Here is a 19274-nt window from a genome sequence, read left to right on the forward strand (position 1 = left end):
CCCCCCCCCTCCCTCCCCCCCCCCCTCCCTCCCCCCCCCCCCCCCCCAGCCTCCACTCTCAAATAAATAAACATTAAAAAAATTAAAAAGTAAAACAACACCTACCCTTGGGAAGAACATGCAGATGGAGCCATATCTAAACATTCTGGGCATTTCTGATGCAAGGCGTTGCTTTAACAGGTAACTGCACAGAATGCGAACACCACTGGTCCCCGACTCACCTCTCCCTGGCTCTCCTTTATTGTAACCCTTGGAAAAGTCAAAGCTCTCTCCTTCAACCTTCCTTGCAGCAAGGGGAGGTCATGTGACACAGTTCTGGCCAACGAGATACAAGTGAAGACAGACAGGCCGCCTGCCCCCTCTCTTCCTGCCTCGCCTGAAGATGTTATGCTCAAAGCTGCTTGCAGCTCGCATTCACCATCTCGCAACCATGAAGGAAAAGTCAGAGAAGCAGAGATGCCCGCCCTGGCACGTTGGAGGTGATGCACCAAACAGTAGCAGCCACCAAACTCCAGCCTCCTTGTTATGTGAAAAGAACAGAGCCTTAACCTACTATTACTTAGATTTCTCTGTAACTTAAAAAAGCAAAATGCTTTCTAAAGATATACCCTGAAACAAAACTGGATGTTTCCCATATCATAAGAAAAATGTGTTGTTGGTTTTTTGGGTTGTTTTTTTTAACAGTTTCAGGTGAGGGGAAAAAATTTTTTTTTCAATGTTTATTTATTTTTGAGACACACACACACACACACACACACACACACACACACACACACACACAGAGTGTGAGCAAGGGAGGGGCAGAAAGAAAGGGAGACACAGAATCTGAAGCAGGCTGCAGGCTCCAGGCTCTGAGCCGTCAGCACAGAGCCCGATGTGGGGCTCGAACTCACAAACCACGAAATCATGACCTGAGCCCAAGTCGGATGCTTAACTGACTGAGTCATCCAGGCGTCCCGGAAAAAAAAATCTTTTAACCAAAGATATGACAACCTGTTTTTCAGTTAACTTCTCTAAACATCAGCTGAATGATACAAGTTCTGCAGGCAATTAAAATCTATGAGGGGATAAAGTATATATGTGAACAAGTATGATATAAAAGCAGAGAGTGGAAATGTCTTAAAAGGTAGCTGCTTTACGTGTCTCAGTATAGAGAGAGACATTATTTCTGGATGGGGGAGGGAGAAATCAGGAAGTCTCCACAGGAGAAGCATGTGTCAAACCCTAGAGAAAAAAAGAATTTGGATGTTTGCAGACGGGAGGAAAGACATTCTAGTCAGAAGGAATAGTTTAAGCAACTGTGGGAAACTGAAGGCCATGTGCAGGAAGGACACAGCAAGTTCTTTCTGGCAAGTTTGGGGGGGAACAAAGATCAAATTTTTGGTCTAGAAAGTCAGACAAATTATAATAAGCCTTGAGTGCCAACCATCGGAGTCTGGGCTTCATTCTCATAGCCCCAGGATATAGTTTCTGAGCAAACGGGTCAGAATGCCTGTTTAGGAAACTTGGCCTGACGACAATATGTGGGATGGATCGAGGAGGCAGGAAATGCCACTCGGTGGCTATGCAACAACCACCTGGGCAGGAAGTGAGGAGGGTATGAAGCAGGACAGTCAGAGGGAGGATGGAGTGGGACAAAGAAACACTGCAGAAGCACATGTGACGAAAGGTGGCTACTGTCTGGGTATGGGGTGCAAGTCATGGGAGGAATCATGTAGAAAATATTTGCACAAAATAGAAACAAAAACCCCATGTAGTACCTCTGGAGCTGAAGACAGGAATGGTTTTATGTAGATGTTGGAGTCATGCACCTTCAGGTCATGGTCCCCAAGTCCCCTGGTCACTCCAATAGTTGCCATTACTCGGGCCTAGGAGTATAAGCAGAGGGTCATCAGAAACGCTCATACAGAGAAAGCATTCCTGTCATAATGTGGCTGCCACACGCCAAGAGAGATGCATTAATTTTCCAGTTCATTCTGTCCCTCTCCAGGCCTCCTGCTCCTAACTTAATGTGGGTAGCTGTTTCCAAAGAAGGGCTCGCCAAGGTCACTTATGTACTTAAGGAGTGGTTTTTCTACTGATTATCTTAAGTTTAATGGGTTGCTGCTGTCTCTTTTTGGCTTTCTTTTGTAGAGGCTGGAAGGGCAGCCAGTAAACTAAATCAATACACGTGGGATGTCTACAGCCCCTGAAATCAGCTCAAATCAAATCCAACACGATCCGTCCATCCATCCGTCTGTCTGGGATACACCCACCCTACAAGTATATCTGCCATGTCTCTAGTCCCTGACAGGCACTAGTAAAAGATTAAAAAAAAAAACAACAACAAAAAAAAACAGAGGCAGCTCACCGCCCCACCCCCACCCCCCACCGCCGCCCAAGCTCATATATTATGCTTTATGGTACAGAAAAGAAACGCTTTGCAGCTCTGTCACCTGTCCTGCATAACATCCCCAACCAAGTCCCTCTGGGTGGAGAGGAACAAAATGTCACCTTCTTATAAGTACAAAGAGACCTCAGGGTTGAGACCTCATCACCTGTGCTTTCCGAATAATAAATGAACAGTTTTCTGAATGCTTTAAGGAAATAATACTATTTTACTAATGGCTGCACAGTCAGCCTTTTATCTCCTGGGATGCCACAGATCTGATCTACCCAAACATTTCCTGAGCACCTACTATGTACAGACACCATGCTGTGGGGCACAGATGTCTAAGGACTTGTACCTACTATAAAGGACCTTGCAAAGGGAGATAAGAGGTGCGTGTCTAATAATATGTAAAATATGGCCAAGGGCTGAAAGACACATAAGCCATGGGTTATATGAATTCAGAGGAAGTAAAAATTCTGCTGAGAAGGTTTCCTGGAGGTGGTGGCACTACATTTTTGAGCAGAAGGATGGGCAGCATTGGGATGGGCAAACAGAGGGATGGAATGAAAGTCATTCTCGGTAGAACGGAGGCCAATGGCCTAATGCTTGGATCGTCAATAATATATTCAGTGTCGTTTCATGGGGAGACCTGGGCGTGAATCCTCACTCTACTGTCTGGGTAATGAGATTAACGTACAAACGCTAAGAAACATTACAATCTACTATATTGCCATCATCTTCATCCTGTCTTCCCAAAAAGGCTATGGATTTTGGAGGTTTTGGATCAGTAGATGGGCAGGTTTAAGTGGAAATGAAAGCATGATTTATTTTTTTAAAGGCACAAATCAGAGGGGGTAAAATGCAGACACGTGATGTGAAGCCTGGGGTCCTCTGGTCAGGTGGGCTGCAGAAGAAACTCTCTGCCCCGCTGGGGAGCTGGATCGGCTGGCTCCCTCCTAGCTAAGAAGTGTTCAATCCTGAATTCGAAAATTCAGAGTCCCTTGAGGCCCCTCCACTCTCCCCACTGCAATGGCAGCTTCTCTGGCTGCAAAAGCACAGGTGGGCGTTTTAGTCTAAAGAAATCTGATGTTTCTGCTAGTTACTGAACTTGTTTACAAAGCATGTAGGTGTTACCCACACAAATCTTTAAAAGCATTGGCAGAAATAAAATGAAAAGTTACGGCAGTGAAAGTATTCTGGAGCTTTTGGGTAGGTGTATGCAGACGGGAAAGACAAAACCCCTGCAAAGGATCTAGATGGAACTGACAGGTTACAGCTGCAAAGATTTCTCAAGAGTCCGCTGACAGGGATCTTGTGCTGCTTTACTATGGAGCAAGTCTGGGACAGAATGGAGCTACAGCAGCTTTTAAATAGGCCATCAGGTACAATGACAGAACTTGCCAGCTGCCTATCACAGAGCTGTCAAGCCCTAATTAACTGAAATGCTTCAGGAACATGATGTCCTGGTGAAAGGAACATCGGCTTAAGGGGGAAAGCCCCTGCTCACTTAAATCTTATTCTGATTATCTTCTAAGAACACATTAGTCCATTGTCCTTTGGTATGGAGGCCAGTATACTGTATGTAACTGACAACTTTATTCAATACTGATGCATTCATTGTCAGGTACCGGGCTGGGCAGATACTAGGGATACAAAGATACTAGGAGGTGGCTCTCAGCTTCCTGGAACTCACTGGGTGTAGCAGGGTCATACTGAGAATCTCAGCCCCACAAAGAGCCGTAGCTGCAGGCACAGGTCACTGGGCTGAGAGATGTGCATTCACCGTACCAATCCTACTGAAAGGTGCACACTATCAGGGACAGAATCCTTTCCTGTCGTGATTCTCAACCAGGGATGGTGAGGTGGAAGGTGGTCCATTTCCATGAACAGGGAAAGTTCGTTTGAAAACTCGTCCCTGTACGAATCGATGTTCATGTTTCACTCCCCTCCATGAAATGTCTCCTTGTACTGACATCATTCCTACCCTGAGCCGCAAACAAAAACCTGCGTGCTCTCTCACACGTGTGTGGCTGGATGCCCGTGCACACACAGGCACATATGCCCACACCTGCCTGTGAAGGCATCCTTCGGTTTTTATGAGGAGTCACTTCATCCTCAAAAAAAAAAAAAAATCCTATCGAATACTGGAAAAATTCAGTGGAAGTTTCTTTTTAATGTGAACCATTTTTCACGTCTAACTGGAGCTCTCAGCACAGAGGTGAAGTGTATTCGTGCTCAGAGGAAGAAGGCAGTGCCTCAGAAGTGGTTTGTTCTCACTGGGAAACCAGTTCAAAGCTTCCTCATCCCCAGTCCAGGATGGCCACCTCCTCCAGCCTCGCTCTACTCACGGACCAAGGCGGACAGCGTTCCTTCTCCACAGTGTGCCTGCTGCTGAGGGTGTGGTTCCGACCGGGGCCCTGGGAGCGCGTGGCAAACACTCCTTGCTAGCTCAGCCTGGGCTCTGGTCCCCGAGCTCCATCAAAGTGAAGCTTTGGGTCCCCTTGCCTGAGGCAAGTGGAGCAGCAGCCTTGCAGAGTCTGAACTCCCACGGTGGCATGGGAGAGCTCTAGAAGCAGGTAGACGACCATGGCTCCACGTGTCCTACCACCCCTGGCTGGCTGTGTGGCTGCCTGAGCGGCTTGCACCTCAGACCCTCAGCTGCTTCTGCTCCCAAATGGATATTCTACCGCCGGCTCTGCCTGCCTCGTGGCTTGGTGTCAGAAATACAAAGAGATAACGTTTGTGGATGTGGTCATGTTTAAACACCGTAAGACGTTATGGAAAAGAGATGTGAGAAGGAGAGTGTTATCTTCACAAAAGTGACTTCGGTCCCTTGTGCTCCCCGCTCCCCTCCCCCTCCCCCTCCCCCAGCCCTGCCACTCCTTGGAGACCCTTGAGACAGGAGGCCTGCAGGATGATGGAAGGCGATATTCTTCCAAGCTGTCAAGGCCATAAAATCACAGGCTGCTGAGTGGAACACAGAGACTGCCACGGGCTGTGCAGAGACAGAGCCTTGCTCTCTCAGTCCGGGGGAAGTGCACATGCCTACCTTCTTGCCTTCTCCATATATAAGGGGAAACTTCAGGTCATCATCCTCAATGGTTTTGTATGCCCTGTAGGGGGATAAACAACATTTACAAAAAAAGGTTTGCACTCAGTGACCCGCTGCCCTGACACAGGCGACCGGGTACTTCATTCTCCCTGACACTCCTTCCATCACTCACCGCACTGCCAACCTCTTTGTGCCTGGACTTCTTCTTACGGAAGTGCACGTTTGTGCATGTAATTAACAAATCAGAAGATATCAAGTGTGTGTTTACTTGCAGAGGGAGAGGATAAGGTGGTATATTTGTAATCGGCAAGAAGGGGAGGTGGGTTTCTGTCCTGGGTGTTTCGTGCCTGTACGATAGTGAAGCCCCAGCAGCAGTGACAAGGGTCTTGTCCTTAACCCAGAGCTGGAAAACAGCAGAGCTCAGAGGCAGATGGAGTGTGAAACTGCTCCAGGAGCTGGTTCTGACCTTCAGGGGTTGTTTATACCAAAGCAGCCTCGTATTGGGATGGCTGGAGAAGGAATATTTAGAGCCTGTTTGACCTCTGTGTGATATTCAAGGTTGGCAGAAAATTCTTTGTTTCACAATAGCTATTAAATGGCCATTCGACACACGGAAAGAAAAGCCAGTTTATGCTTCAGTGGTTTATTCCAGACATGGTTGTCCAAATGCCATTACATACACAGCAGAGGCTGGCCAGGCTAACCCAGGAGAGAAAATGAAGTCTGTGTCTTGCAATTTTGCTCATAAGAAGTTAGAAAACAAAAAGCAAAGGAATGTGGCACTTGATTACTAACTATGCCACTTTGGGCAAGTAGCTCCACCTTTTTTGGTCTCAGTTTCCTTATCTGTAAAATGAGGATCATCACAGAGGATGTAACGAGCTGAGCACAGAGCCTGGCACTTGGGAAGTACTCATTTAGTGGTAGCTATTACTAATACTTCGTAGATAACTAATAGTTGGTACCCCAGCTCCCCTTTCTGCAAAATGGGGAGAGCACTACCTCCAAGAAGTATTAGTATTACACTAAGTAAAAACCGGGTAGCTTCTATTAGGCTAGGTGCTAGAAACAAGACGCTTCTCGGAAGTAATGTCTGCTGAGTGCACAAAGAAAACTAATTTGTGAAATGGGCTCCTAATCTTGGATGTATACAGGCAACTTGGGAGTGAGCATGCAATCAAATTTATGGAAGCTCTTGATACACAAACGAATGCAATCCAATTCAAAAAGAGTTCAACCCCAAAGCTAATGCTGGGACACCTTTATTTCCAGGGAAGTTATTTAGGTAAGGTGCTCCTTCCCAAGGGACCAGTGAAGCTTTGGCACCAGATGTGCCTGGGCTTCCTGTTCAGCCCTGAGCGAGCGAGTGAGCCTCTCTGGATTTCAGGATCCTCATTAATCAGAGAGGGGGAAACTGAAACTTACTGGTGGGGTTGAAGATGAACATGGGCTAATGACCGTGCTGAGATCACGAAGTATTCAGCACGGTGCCCGGCACATGCCAGTTGCTGGTACAGCCATCATGTGAGCCCAGAGGTACTCTAGGAATTCAATTTTCAAAAAAAACCATACTATATCCTTTCCCCAAATCTATCAAATTAACACGAGGTAGAAACAACTACTCTGATGTTTTTATACTCACATGAACTATTTAAAACGCTGTGGTATACAAGTCACTTGGGGAGCAAATAGAGCTATTATTAGAATACACTCAGCTTGGGGACTGAATGAGTTCTTAGCCCAGTGGTTCTCAACCCTGGCTGTACACGGAATCACCTGGGAGGGCTTTAAAAAGTTCAGATGCCCATGGGGCGCCTGGGTGGCTCAGTCAGTTAAGCAACTTTGGCTCAGGTCAAGAACTCGTGGTTTGTGAGTTCAACCCCTGCATTGGGCTCTGTGCTGACAGCTCGGAGCCTGGAACCTGCTTCGGATTCTATGTCTCCCTCTCTCTCTGTTCCTCCCCCAGTTGTACTGTCTCTCTCTGTCTCAAAAATAAAGATTAAAAAAAAATTTTTTTTTTTTTTTTTTTTTAAATCCAGATGCCCATGTCACCGCTCAGAGCAATTAAATCTGACCTCTGGGGATGAGAGCCAGTCATTGGATTTTTTTGTTTGTTTGTTTTTAAGCTCCCAGGTGATTCTATTGTGTAGCCAAAGTTGAGAACCACCACTATAGACCAAGTGTCATTGCTCATATTCAAAATCAGTTGAGCAACTAGCTTGACTCTAAAGATGATGTATGGCTCAAGGGACAGGAGGGAAATGGCCTGGGAGAGGCTCTAAAGTGGGCGTGAGCAGGGCTTGGGGACGAGGCCAGGAGAGGGACTGGGGCCTGGAGACCAAGATCCAGGAGTCAGAGATTAAATGGGAGGCAGAAGGCAGCAGCTCCAGCCCCAGTGACTGGAAATTACTTAGAGTTCAGTACAGATAGGCTAAGAGCACTCTTAACAGGCTTGAAAAGGCAGCCACAGAGCTGTTCTCAGATCCCCCGAAAGCCCAGGCAATCAAATCCTCTCAGGGCAGAGACCTTCAGGAGCATGAAGTCTGTGTTACCACAGCTCCGAAAGACAAACACTAACCTTGGAGGTGTCACCCACAGGGTCAAGTGCAAATTCTAATATTTTAGTTGCTCTATTTTCATCTTTGAAAACAACAAAAATACTAAAACTAGAAACGAAACTTTCAAAAAGCCTTATTCTGTTCCTGCCATTACTGGTTTTCAATCATGTGAGAGCCCTCTCCCCTGCTGTCACCAACAAATGACAAGGGTAAATAACTACCAATAAAGAAGTACAACACCCTCACCCCCTCAACCTTTCTGGGTCCTAAGCACAGGTCATCATATACGGGTAGGCGGACTTTCTTTTTCACAGTGAAAGTCTGGTATAATAAAGAACAAAACAAGAGTCCAGACTGGCAGCTTGATTAAAGTCTGTATAAATTAGTGATCGCCAACAATCATGACAGCTGCTATGACTTACCAAACACCTGCCCCACACTGGGCTTGGTGCTACATCTCAAATGTCTCCTAGGTTCTGCAATGTCCTATTCGAGGGGACTGAGGCTCAGAAAGGTTAAGTGACTTTCCCAGGATCACAGACCATCTTAGTGGCCTAAAGCTAGCCTCTAACATCCCCGGAAAACACACCAAAAAAAGGGGGCTTCAGGGCTCAGCTCTGGGGATTTCTCATTCTAGCTGAAAAATCTGAGATGAGACCATTATTATCTGCCTGTCAGTGGGAGAAAAGCAGGCATTGGTTGAAGAAAAGGTCTTTTTGGCACAAGGGGAAAAGAGGCAAAAGAACAAAAGGTGCCCATGTGGGGACAAAACTGGTGGCTGTTTCACTACACGGTCCACAGGGAAGCCAGTGGGAAGCCAGGGAAGCACCAGGCTGTGTCCTCAGACCCGCCACTACTTAGCAGGCATTTTACTATGGCTGAAGAGCCTGGCAGAGGCCTCTCCCGCGGACAGCAGGCCTCCCTCAAACATGTGTCTGGAGTTGAAGGGGGCCACTCCTGTTCCTACCCATTTGTAAGCCCTGTTTGCTATTCATATTGCATGGTACTTCATGGTCCAGGCTGTAGACTCTGTATTTCCAGCTCAGCCCTGGCTTCTGCCCTTCTCAGCTGGGGGACACAAGATAAGGACAATGGTTTGAAGTTTGAGCTCCAAGAAAGGGAGTTACTTGGGACATACAATAAATAGATAACGTCCAGAAATAGAAATAGAAATTAATAGAAAATGGGTGGCTCAGACGGTTAAGTGTTGGGACTGTTGGGTTTCAGCTTAGGTCATGATCTGAGTTCCTGGGATCGAGCCCTGGGTCAGGCTCTGTGCTGACTACTTGGGATTCTGTCTCTCCCTCTCTCTCTGCCCCGCTTCTGCTGGTGCTCTTTCTCTCTCTCAAAATAAACAAACATTAAAAAAAATGTCTATAATGGGGCTCTTGGGTGGCTTAGTCGGTTGAGTGTCTGACTTCAGCTCAGGTCACGATCTCACGGTTTGTGACTTCGAGCCCCACATCTGGCTTGCTGCTATCAGCATCTCTCTCTGCCCCTTCCCTCTCTCAAAAAGAAATAAATTAAAAAAAAATTTTAAGAAAATTTCTATTCCTTCTTATCAGATCCCATGATTTCTCAAATCCTGATTAAATTTAAAGATTCCAAATACCAACTACTCACTAGTTTCTACCATAATATAACTGGCCAGAGATGATATTCAAATAATTACTTGTTACAAGAAAGCAAAACTGAAAGGCTTAGGAAAGATTTTCAGAGTAACTCTTATTTTGAGTCAGTCCTTAATGAATATTTATGAGGCCAATTGACAGAAAGAAGAGAAAAAAAATCAAGGCTTAAAAAGGGCTGAATTAAAGGGCTTTCCCTAAGCGGAGGCAAGTTTCATTAAGCAAAGAAGTTTCCATTAAACTTTTTTTTTTTTAAGTAATGGTTTCCTCTGCAATGTTGATTTGGCAAAGCTGAAAAGACAAGGCACCACGGGTCCAGACCTACTGGAAAGAAAAGCACTACTGAGTCGGCTATACCTCAAGTGCAGGAGTCCCTGCTATAATAATATACCTCATACTGGTCCCCAGTCTCTGTCATGGAATTGACTGCTCTGGACAGTCACTACCTGGGAGCAGTGCAACAGGCAGCATCAGCCCATTCCATTGGAGAGCAGCCCTGGGAAGTTCTTTCTTAAACCATCCAGTCAGCCACTGGTGTATTTCTTTTTCTTTTCTTTTTTTTATTATTTTTATTTATTTATTTATTTTTTTAATTTATTTTTTTAATTTATTTTTGCGACAGAGAGAGACAGAGCATGAGCAGGGGAGGGGCAGAGAGAGAGGGAGACACAGAATCCGAAGCAGGCTCCAGGCTCTGAGCTGTCAGCACAGAGCCTGATGCGGGGCTCGAACCCACAGACTGTGAGATCATGACCTGAGCCGAAGTCGGACGCTTAACCGACTAAGCCACCCAGGCGCCCCATCTTTTCTTTTTTTTAATGTTAACTTATTTTGAGAGAGGGAGAGTGCAAGCGAGCGAGAGAGTGGGGGAGGGGCAGAGACAGGGAGAGAACTCCAAGCAGGATCAGCGCTATCAGCACTGAGCCTGACACGGGGCTTGATCTCACGAACCTTGAGATCAGGACCCGAGCCAAAAGCAAAAGTCGGACGCTTAACCGACTGAGGCACCCAGGCGCCCCGCCATTGGTGTATTTCAATGCCCCGTGACTCCTAAGGTAAGAGGGAGGCAGTGACTACTCCCACCTCACTCACCCTTCCAGACCGAGGCCTGCTGCCACTGAGTCAGCCCCTCCACCTGCTCACACACCCCCAGCCTCGCCGTCAGGATGCTCTCCCATCCTCCCTGATGACTCCCCCCTAGGTTCACAGGTGGCTTCCCACTCTTTCCCCTGCTGTTATGCTCAGTAATTTTACATGTGTGAATGATGCTTCTGGAATCCTGGCTTCATAACTCCCAACCTACTTCCTGATGATCTTCCTTAAGGCTCCGCAGCACCAAGGACATCTTTCCTCAGAGACTCCCACTGTGAGCTATCTCTCCTCTCTCGCTGGGGCTCTCAGGCCACTTCGCATCCATGGTTCCATCACTCTAATGACCCTCCACCTTTTGACTGCTTTCCTTGCTGGCAGCCTAGAATTCCTCCCCCACCTGATCTTCTAGTAAGAGGCAAATACAACAGCAATGAATTGAGGGCTTTGTCTGTTGACATTCTGCCAAATACTGTCACCTCTCCCTTTCCAACAAACAGGTCCAGTACCTTCTCTTGGCCACGCAATTGCAATCCCCTCACCAGACCTCCCTGCAATTATCTAGGTAAGAGCAGACGGTGCCAGGATCAGGGTGATGGCGGCGAAGGTGCTGAAAAACCGCTCAGTTTTGTCCTTTATCTCTATTCTCAGAGCACCCAGAGTAATTATTTTAAAATGTCAGATAGCGTCATTACCCTGCTCAAACCCCCCAATGATTTACCCATCATACTCTAAATAAAAGCCAAGTAATGAAATGACCTTCTTTAACATTGCTCCCCTCCCCCAATTTTCTTATTCCCCTTCTCTGTTTTATTTTTGTTCTTGCCATCCACCCCCATCTAACACTTAAAAGTATTTTACTTCCTGAGGTTTCTTTTCTCTACTGCTCCCCTGCACCCCCTTCCCCCATTAAGTTCTGTGAGGACAGAGGTGTTCATCTCACCACATGTGGCATCCCTGGTATTGGAGAGAGTGCCCGATGCATAACGAGTGCCCAGCAAATAGCTGACGAAGTGAGCAAATCAATGAATGCCATGTACCTCAGGCAGCGGCTTTACTCTGTTCTACACAGATTTACAAAACAAAAAACAAAGCGCTCTCTTGCTCTCCCGGACTGCTTCCCGGGTCTCAGGGGTGCAGTTTGCAGCTGATGCCTCACCCACAGGCACGTCCCTCGCCTGCCTCTGGTTTTAGCTGGCTGGGCGCTGCTCTGTGCATTCTCTGAACATCTGAACTCAAGAGGTCCCTGTACAGGCGCACTGGTGTCCTCTCACCCTTCTGACGAGTAGCAACTACAGGACTCCTCCAGGGTGAACACATCTCGTCTCAGGGTCAGTTTTGTGATTTTTTTTTTTTTTTGAGAGAGAGAGAGAGAGAGGTTTGCTTATATTTACAGACCGGCCGAGCAGCCTGCTAGCCAGTCTCCCACAACCACTTCTCTTTTTTCACGGACAGTCCTCACTCCTCAGCTTAAAATTCCCCATTGGCTTTCCATACAAAACATAACCCAACGACAAGGCCCCGTGTGATCTGATCTTTGCACGCCGCTCTGACATCTGTTATCACGCCACTGTGCTCTCCTCATGCCAGCTCTCTGGCTGGCTCTAGGACATGCCATGGGGGGTGGGGAGGGGGCCTTGCTGTCCCCTGTGCCTGGGCCATTCTTCCCCCAGGTCCTCCCAGCCTTCTCTGAGTGCTCCAGCTGACCAGGCTTCAGCTCTTCATGGTGCTTACATAACACAATTTGAAACTACCTATTAAGTTTGTTTACTTGTTTACATCTCCCCCCACCCCTGCCCTGGAACATTAGCTCAATGAAGGCAGGCATTTTGGTCTTATTCACTGCTATTCCCTCCTGTGGACAACTGTGCAGGCACACTGTGCACGTAAAGTAGATACCAGCTAAGTGGATGAACAGATGGACGAACGCTCGTACTTCCTCCTTAGCACACATGCTTCCATCCAAAGACATAACCAAGTGTTGGCTTCCCCCATTCATTTTGCTTTAATGGTACGCTTTTTTATGGCCGAAATTCAGGGCTGAGTCCTTCCTATCAGTGATACCTTGGACTTCTTTTTACCTCTTTACATTAAAATTTTAGGTTCACCTTTATTACCAAAGTATGTTCGTAAATAACAAAGTTATAAAAAAAAAATAGCACCCATGATCTTCTTGCCTATTACTTTCTCCTCGTAATTCCCAAGTTCTACCTCCAGAATGGTAGTTTTTCTCATTATGTGGTTCTCTAGGGTACATAGTGTGACCTAGACATATTTCTCCCAGAATAACTTAAGGCAAGTCTCCCACTAAGAAAGTTCTTCTATGTCTTTGCCAGATTCCTGCATTCCCAGCCAGAGTCCCCATTTGGACATCTTAACCCACAGGCCAGGAACCCAAAGTTCACACTGTGGCATGGTCTACCTCGATCACTTCCCGTGATCTTCTTTCTTTCCCAAATCAGGACTTCTAATTAGAAAGACAGAGAGAAATGACACTCATGTCCCTAAGTCTTGATTCCCTCAGCGATACTTCAAAGTCATTTAAGAAGAACGTGACCCCTCCAGGACTGCCTAATGCCGACGAACCACTCATATGATTCCAATGACACACACCAGTGAGTCACATTCTTCTAATAGTTGACCTCTCAGTGTGGCCCAGGATGCCTGTCCTCCCCTGGGAAGCTTTCTTCCTACATTCTCCTTTTCCTCTGCTATGGTATACTGTGGAACATCAGGCCCGGAGTCAGAGGTTTTGAAGTCACAGCGCAGTCCGCAAGCGAACCAGTTGTGTGACCTTGGGAAAGTCCCTCAACCTCACTGAACATGCTTCTTCAGCTGGATTCCCCATGAGAAGCTTCAAGGATCAAATGCAAATATGTCTGACAAGTCCTTTGGGAAGGATAAGGTGCTATTTAACCAAATTGTGACCATCAAGGTCTTAGGAGCCCCATTCTTTTTTCACTGCAGATGTAGAGCACAGATAACTGGTGAGCACAGGCAAGAATACAGCACATCCCCGCAGGAAAATGGCTTCTTGCTAAACGCCCAAGATACCCCAACTCATACTTTTTCTATTGCTGCTAATGGTATCGAAGCATGAAGGACAGCACCTGTGCAACTTTAGTCAGGAAAGTCCATTTTTCTACTCTAAAGGGAAGAATCAAAGACTCAAAAAGATACCTCAGAGCTAATAATATGAAGGGGAAGCTTTTGGGTTGGTCTAAAACAGGCATTAAAGGAGAATTCTCCCTCAGCTAGAAGCTGAGTGCCCCTTCTGGGAGGAAGGTAAAAGCCACAGGAAGTCTCATTTTGCTCATAGCAGAAACCAGGTCTTAGACAGACAGGGGCGCACCGCATAGGGCCTGAGCAGGTGTGGATAGAGGCTGGTGGGCAGAAGTGTCTAGGTCTTTGGTTCCCACTCCTGCTTCCTACCACGAAATCTCAACACAGCTTGAATCCCAGGAGACTGGGATGAAACACCACCTGGACCTGGCTGGTCAGGAGTAGACGCATGACTGCAGCCCAAATGCCACTCATGGCTTTTAAGAGCTTGGCACCACCCCAACTCAGCAATTCACGGAATCCACAGAGGCTCTCCCCTGCCTCGCCTTTCTCCGTACCCACCCTGCCCAGACCTTCCTGGAAAAAGCAACACAAAGTTGGCAGTCATGTCATACTTCCTTCTTCCTGCCAGCCATCTGTATTTCCACAGGCATCAAACCCAAAGCCACAGAGCAGTAAATGGAGGCTGCTTTCTGCTCCTTGAGGTGGCCCTTCAACGGGTAGGGCCCTCCTCACTGCACCAAAATCTACAAGTGCGTGCGTTTCCTTTAAAGTAACACAAGAATATTTTGAATTTTATTAGACCTTACTCTTATTTTTTAATATCTTCTTTCAAGAGGCCTTTCTTTTCCTGGTTTCAAAGACTCATAGTTAAGAAATCCCCAGAAACTTCCTAAATTTGTCTTTGGATCAAATCTTAATATGCTGGGAAAATGTCACTGAACCGTCACAGGGAGGGGGAATCTGAGCTAAGGCTAATGATATCAGGCTCAAACCAGAGTTCTGGAATAAGGATGAGAGGCAGCCGTTGTGGCCCCAGGGTGAGTTGGAAGAGGCTGAGAAAAGTCCCTCATCCAGCAGGTAGTTAGAGGGTTTAGAAGTACCCTTTAAGATATTTCTAGGCAAAGCCAACGTTTCTGCCACAGCTTGCCATTATATAGCAGGCTTTAGTTCTTTGTAAATCTAAATTTGGGGGATGGGGTCATATTTTGATGCCTTGGGTCCCTGGATTCTTTGCTAGGAGTTAGTGTCGAGGGGTATCTTGATTACATGATTCCTGGGAAAGCTCCCTGTGGGACCAAAGCTCTACAAACAAATGCTAACTTGTTTTCTCCTTTGATCCTCAGAGCATCATTTAAATTACTTGAGGCCTGTAGGCCCTGAGCTGTATACAGGCTGATGTTCTTGTGCTAATACCGTACAGTCTGGATTCAGGCTCAAACAGTATGCTGTCAAAGTGTGATTAGTATCGGGTGTTATAATTTGGGGGTGCAATGCTGCCTAACTTGTGTATGTCTGTCTCTGAGAGAAACAAATGAAAGGGAGAACCTTCTGGCTCTCCCTCCAGAAAGCCTTTCTCCATAATGGGGCCCAAGCTCTGTTCCCTGACATTGTGGATGCCCTTGAGGAAATCCTCCGATTAACAGGGCTGACCCACAAGCCCTGGGAAAATGCATACCTCGCCCCTTCTTACCACCAGCATGCCTGAACCAGGTCCTGCCTGGAGTTCTGGGAGCGGTAATCGTTCTTCTAATTTGGCCTAAAGACTCCTCTTCCTAAACTGGGCCTGTGGGTGATAGCATGAGGCATCAGAGCTCGCTTTCACTGCACTGGCCCATGTTCTTGGGGAGAGTCCACTGGCTTAGAGCAGATCCTGATAACCCGGTGTATACACAAACACATTTGGAAAGCAATATTTACCCTTACCGTGTACTACACACTGAGATGTCCTTTACTCCCTACACCGGCTAATTTGTTTAAAATGTTCATCTCCATACACTAAATTGCTTTCACAACCAACTAACGGGTCCCTATCCACAGTTGAAAATTTGGGTAAAGAACCTGATCCTAGTAGCTCCAAATCAGGAGCTCAGGTTTGGACCAGATGAGAGCAATGGGTTCTACTAGAACCATTCATAAATATTTACTAGCACAGGTGCTGGGAATGTGGAGTTAAATAATATAAAGGCCATCCCTTAACTCATGGGCCCAAGGTTAGCAGTGGAAAAGGATTCACACAAAAGAAAATGCTTTGAATCAGTCTTTTGAAAATGTAATTTGTCACATGTGTATGCAAAACAGAACCAATCATATTTCAGGATAAAACATTCTGCAGGACTTTTAGGGAGATTTCAGATTTTGAAGCTATTTTTGATTCAGTACCCACTTGGTGTGCATTAGCACGTGGTGAGGAGAGCTTCATATTCTAATCAATAACATTTAGATCTCCCACAGGTATGAATCACAGATCCTTATTTTATGAGCACACAAATATGGAATGATTTCTGCTTTCTCAGGGACCGTTTATTCTGCGACAAACATGAATTTCATTGACATTGGCCTTTATACTGTATGAAACCAAGTCAATATATACAAATCAGGAGATAACCAAAATTGACCCCATAGCCAGGAATGGTGGGGAGACAACAGCAAATATATGGTTCCCTACAAAGAGGGTTTTACTGCAGAGGCCAGTTCCTTGAGCTGATCTTGTAGCCCTGACTCACAAAGCTTCTCTCTCTTTGGACATATCGATATTTATACACAGGAGCACCAAGTTCTACGGTGCCCCTTGGGGAAGGCCTTTGTGCACTGGGACTCCACTCTATGCTACAGCATTTCAGTATTTCCATTCGTGTGTCTTTGAACTGGTAATATCACCTGGGGCAGAGCTCAAGTATCTCAAAGTAGGCATCAAACCTTTTTCAAGTCTTCTGCTTTATCCGAAAAAGCAAGAATTTTTGCATAATAATCATATACATAACATTTATTTCCACACACAAAAATATCCTCCCCTACCCCCAAAATCTTCAGTTGAAACCCAGTCTTCTGGAATCTTCTGTTGATCCTAACATTACTCAAGCCTTAAGATAAGAAGCACAGGCCTGGGCAATGGCTGCTGATCTTTACCAGTGGGAAGAACACAGCACGCTCCTGTATCAAGGTGGCCCCACTGTTTTAGACAATGGATGGTACAGGCAACAACTGTTAACTATGCTGCCACCTCAGCTGTAACACTCACAGAGTTCCAACACACCCCCCACTCACTGTATGCTCGCTTTCTTCTGGGGACTGTTCAAAGCACTTAGGTTTTTAAAGCATGTAATTCTTTTTCTTTTTAATTTTTTTAATGTTTGTTTATTTTTGAGGGGGAGAGAGAGAGAGTGCGAGCGTGCACAAGCGGGGTAGGGGCAGACAGGAAGACACAGAATCCAAAGCAGCTGTCCGCACAGAGCCTGACGCGGGGCTCAAACACACGAACTGTGAGATCATGACCTGAGCTGAAGTTGGACGCTTAGTCGACTGAGCCACCCAGGTGTCCAAAAACATATATAATTCTTAGAACAACTTTGTGGGACAGATATTAACATTAACCCAAGTAAGAAAATGGAGGTCACACCACTAGGAAATAGAAGTCAGGCTCGCTTCCAGGCTCACCCCAAAGTGCACTGTGCTCTCAGCCACGGTTCTCCGACATCTTTGAGGAGCTATGAATCTATGTAAATACCATGAAATGTCATGATTTCCAACAAGATTGCTTAATTACTAATCCTCATCATCAGGGTAAATCATACAATTTTTTAAAAGTTTTTATTTATTCATTTTAAGTAATCTCTACACCCAAAAGGGGGCTCAAGATCAAGAGTCAAAACGCTCTTCTAACTGAGCCAGCCAGATGCCCTTCATACAAATTTTCTAAAAGCCTAGTCCCCAGGTTTAGAAGTTTAAACATACCACCTTCTTAGGCTTTTTCTTCTCTTGCCAATAGGGTGGATATTCAAGATCACTGAGGTCTGGCTTTCAAATTGTTTTGCTGATAGTAAGTTGCACTCTTTAAACCCTCACACGTACATGCCCAGTTTTTCACAGGGTGATCCAAGACCATTTGAAAGGATTAGGCAAATCTGGGGAGGGAGTATCATTTACTTGGGTTGAAGAGGAATGAGAAACCAGGAAGTTAGATGCCCTGGGAGCACCATCTCCTAACTACTCTAAGTATTTATACTGTGCCTGGGGCCTGGACTATGCAAGTTATGACCATAACATCAATAAGGGAGGAGAAGAATCGGCTCAACTCTGACCCCCTGTAGGCATCAAAGCGTTTGATATCACCTTTCATTTTTCACGGACAGTCCAGTCCATGACGCTTCCTGAACACGCTCCTTGGCCCACACAGGTGGACAAAGAAGTTCCTGAACAACAGCAGGAAGAAAGCCAGGGGTGAGGGGTCACAAATCTGGTAAAGAGTCCAGGCTGCCCAGGGTTCTGTAACCAATCATTTCTGCAAGCTGCGGCTCATAACTACAAGAAGAATCTGGGGCTGCCCAAAGCCAATGTTTAAGGACGTCCAGGAATCACCTGAGAGGTTTTAAAAAAATAGAGATTCTGAGACCTCATGAATTCTGGAGTGTTTTTAATAATCATTCCAGATGAAAAAGCTTCGCTGTGGGGAAATAATCCTCTTCCACTTTTGGTATGGGTTTGTCCTATACTTGGCTATAAGCACCATGAGGGTGAAGATTGTTTTAATCTGCTTTGTATCTACAGTGCCCGACACAACACCCGTGCCACTGAATGAGGAATGGCCAAAACTGATCATGCCCCAGAGATCACACAGAGATCACCTGTGCTCTCTCCTTTAAGTTCCTGAGCACGGTGGATTGCATTTGATTTAACCGGGGTAACCGACAAAGCTGATTTAATCCTCATAGAAGCTAAACCTAGAATTGGTAGAGCATTATGGCTTTTACCAGAGCAACAAGGTGAAAAAGCAAATGTATTATCAGCATTTCTAGTTCTTATAGAAAGATGTATGTTTGGTTCTTGAGCAAGGGACCGACAAACCTTACCCTGGCCCTGAATAAGTCTTTGATTTACTTATCTAAAGGTAAGACGAACATGGAAGTAGGATGAAATCATTGAAAGTTTGGAGTGGTCATTGCCCAACTCTGCTATGTGGATTCCTGGGTTAAGTCCAGAACCTAGGGGCTTTAAATTAGCACCTCAGCTGCATCTGATGAAGACATCCCCGAGCCACAGAGGGTTAGCACCTTCATGGAGCTGTCAGCTTGAAGCCAGCAACACTGACTCCCTGTTATGAAACCTTGTGTGCAGGTAAGGGTGGCAGGGAAAAGAAAAAACTTCATCAAGCTCTGCTTGAGAGTGAAATTTTGTAACTGGAGGAATATAGGCTGGGCACAGGAAAATGTTTCCTTGGCAGGGTGGTTAAGTACCTGGAAATTTGGTGGAGTGTTGTAGCACTCACTTCTCTGGAATTTCCTTAAAAACAGGAT

General features: G+C 46.0%; 1 protein-coding gene across 2 annotated transcripts in view; it reads right to left on the bottom strand.

The window, feature by feature from the left end:
• The window catches only part of PPM1H (protein phosphatase, Mg2+/Mn2+ dependent 1H), a 254727-nt gene that overhangs the window by 36069 nt on the left and 199384 nt on the right, over positions 1 to 19274 (bottom strand). For both annotated transcript variants that reach the window (XM_049625892.1, XM_049625891.1), the window contains exons 7-8: positions 5421 to 5484; positions 1761 to 1868 (exon numbers count right to left, since the gene is read on the bottom strand). In XM_049625892.1, the coding sequence (XP_049481849.1) occupies positions 1761 to 1868; positions 5421 to 5484 (172 nt within the window). The remainder of the gene's footprint in view (positions 1 to 1760; positions 1869 to 5420; positions 5485 to 19274) is intronic.

Source organism: Panthera uncia, chromosome B4 (assembly GCF_023721935.1).
Source record: "Panthera uncia isolate 11264 chromosome B4, Puncia_PCG_1.0, whole genome shotgun sequence".
NCBI lineage: Eukaryota > Metazoa > Chordata > Mammalia > Carnivora > Felidae > Panthera > Panthera uncia.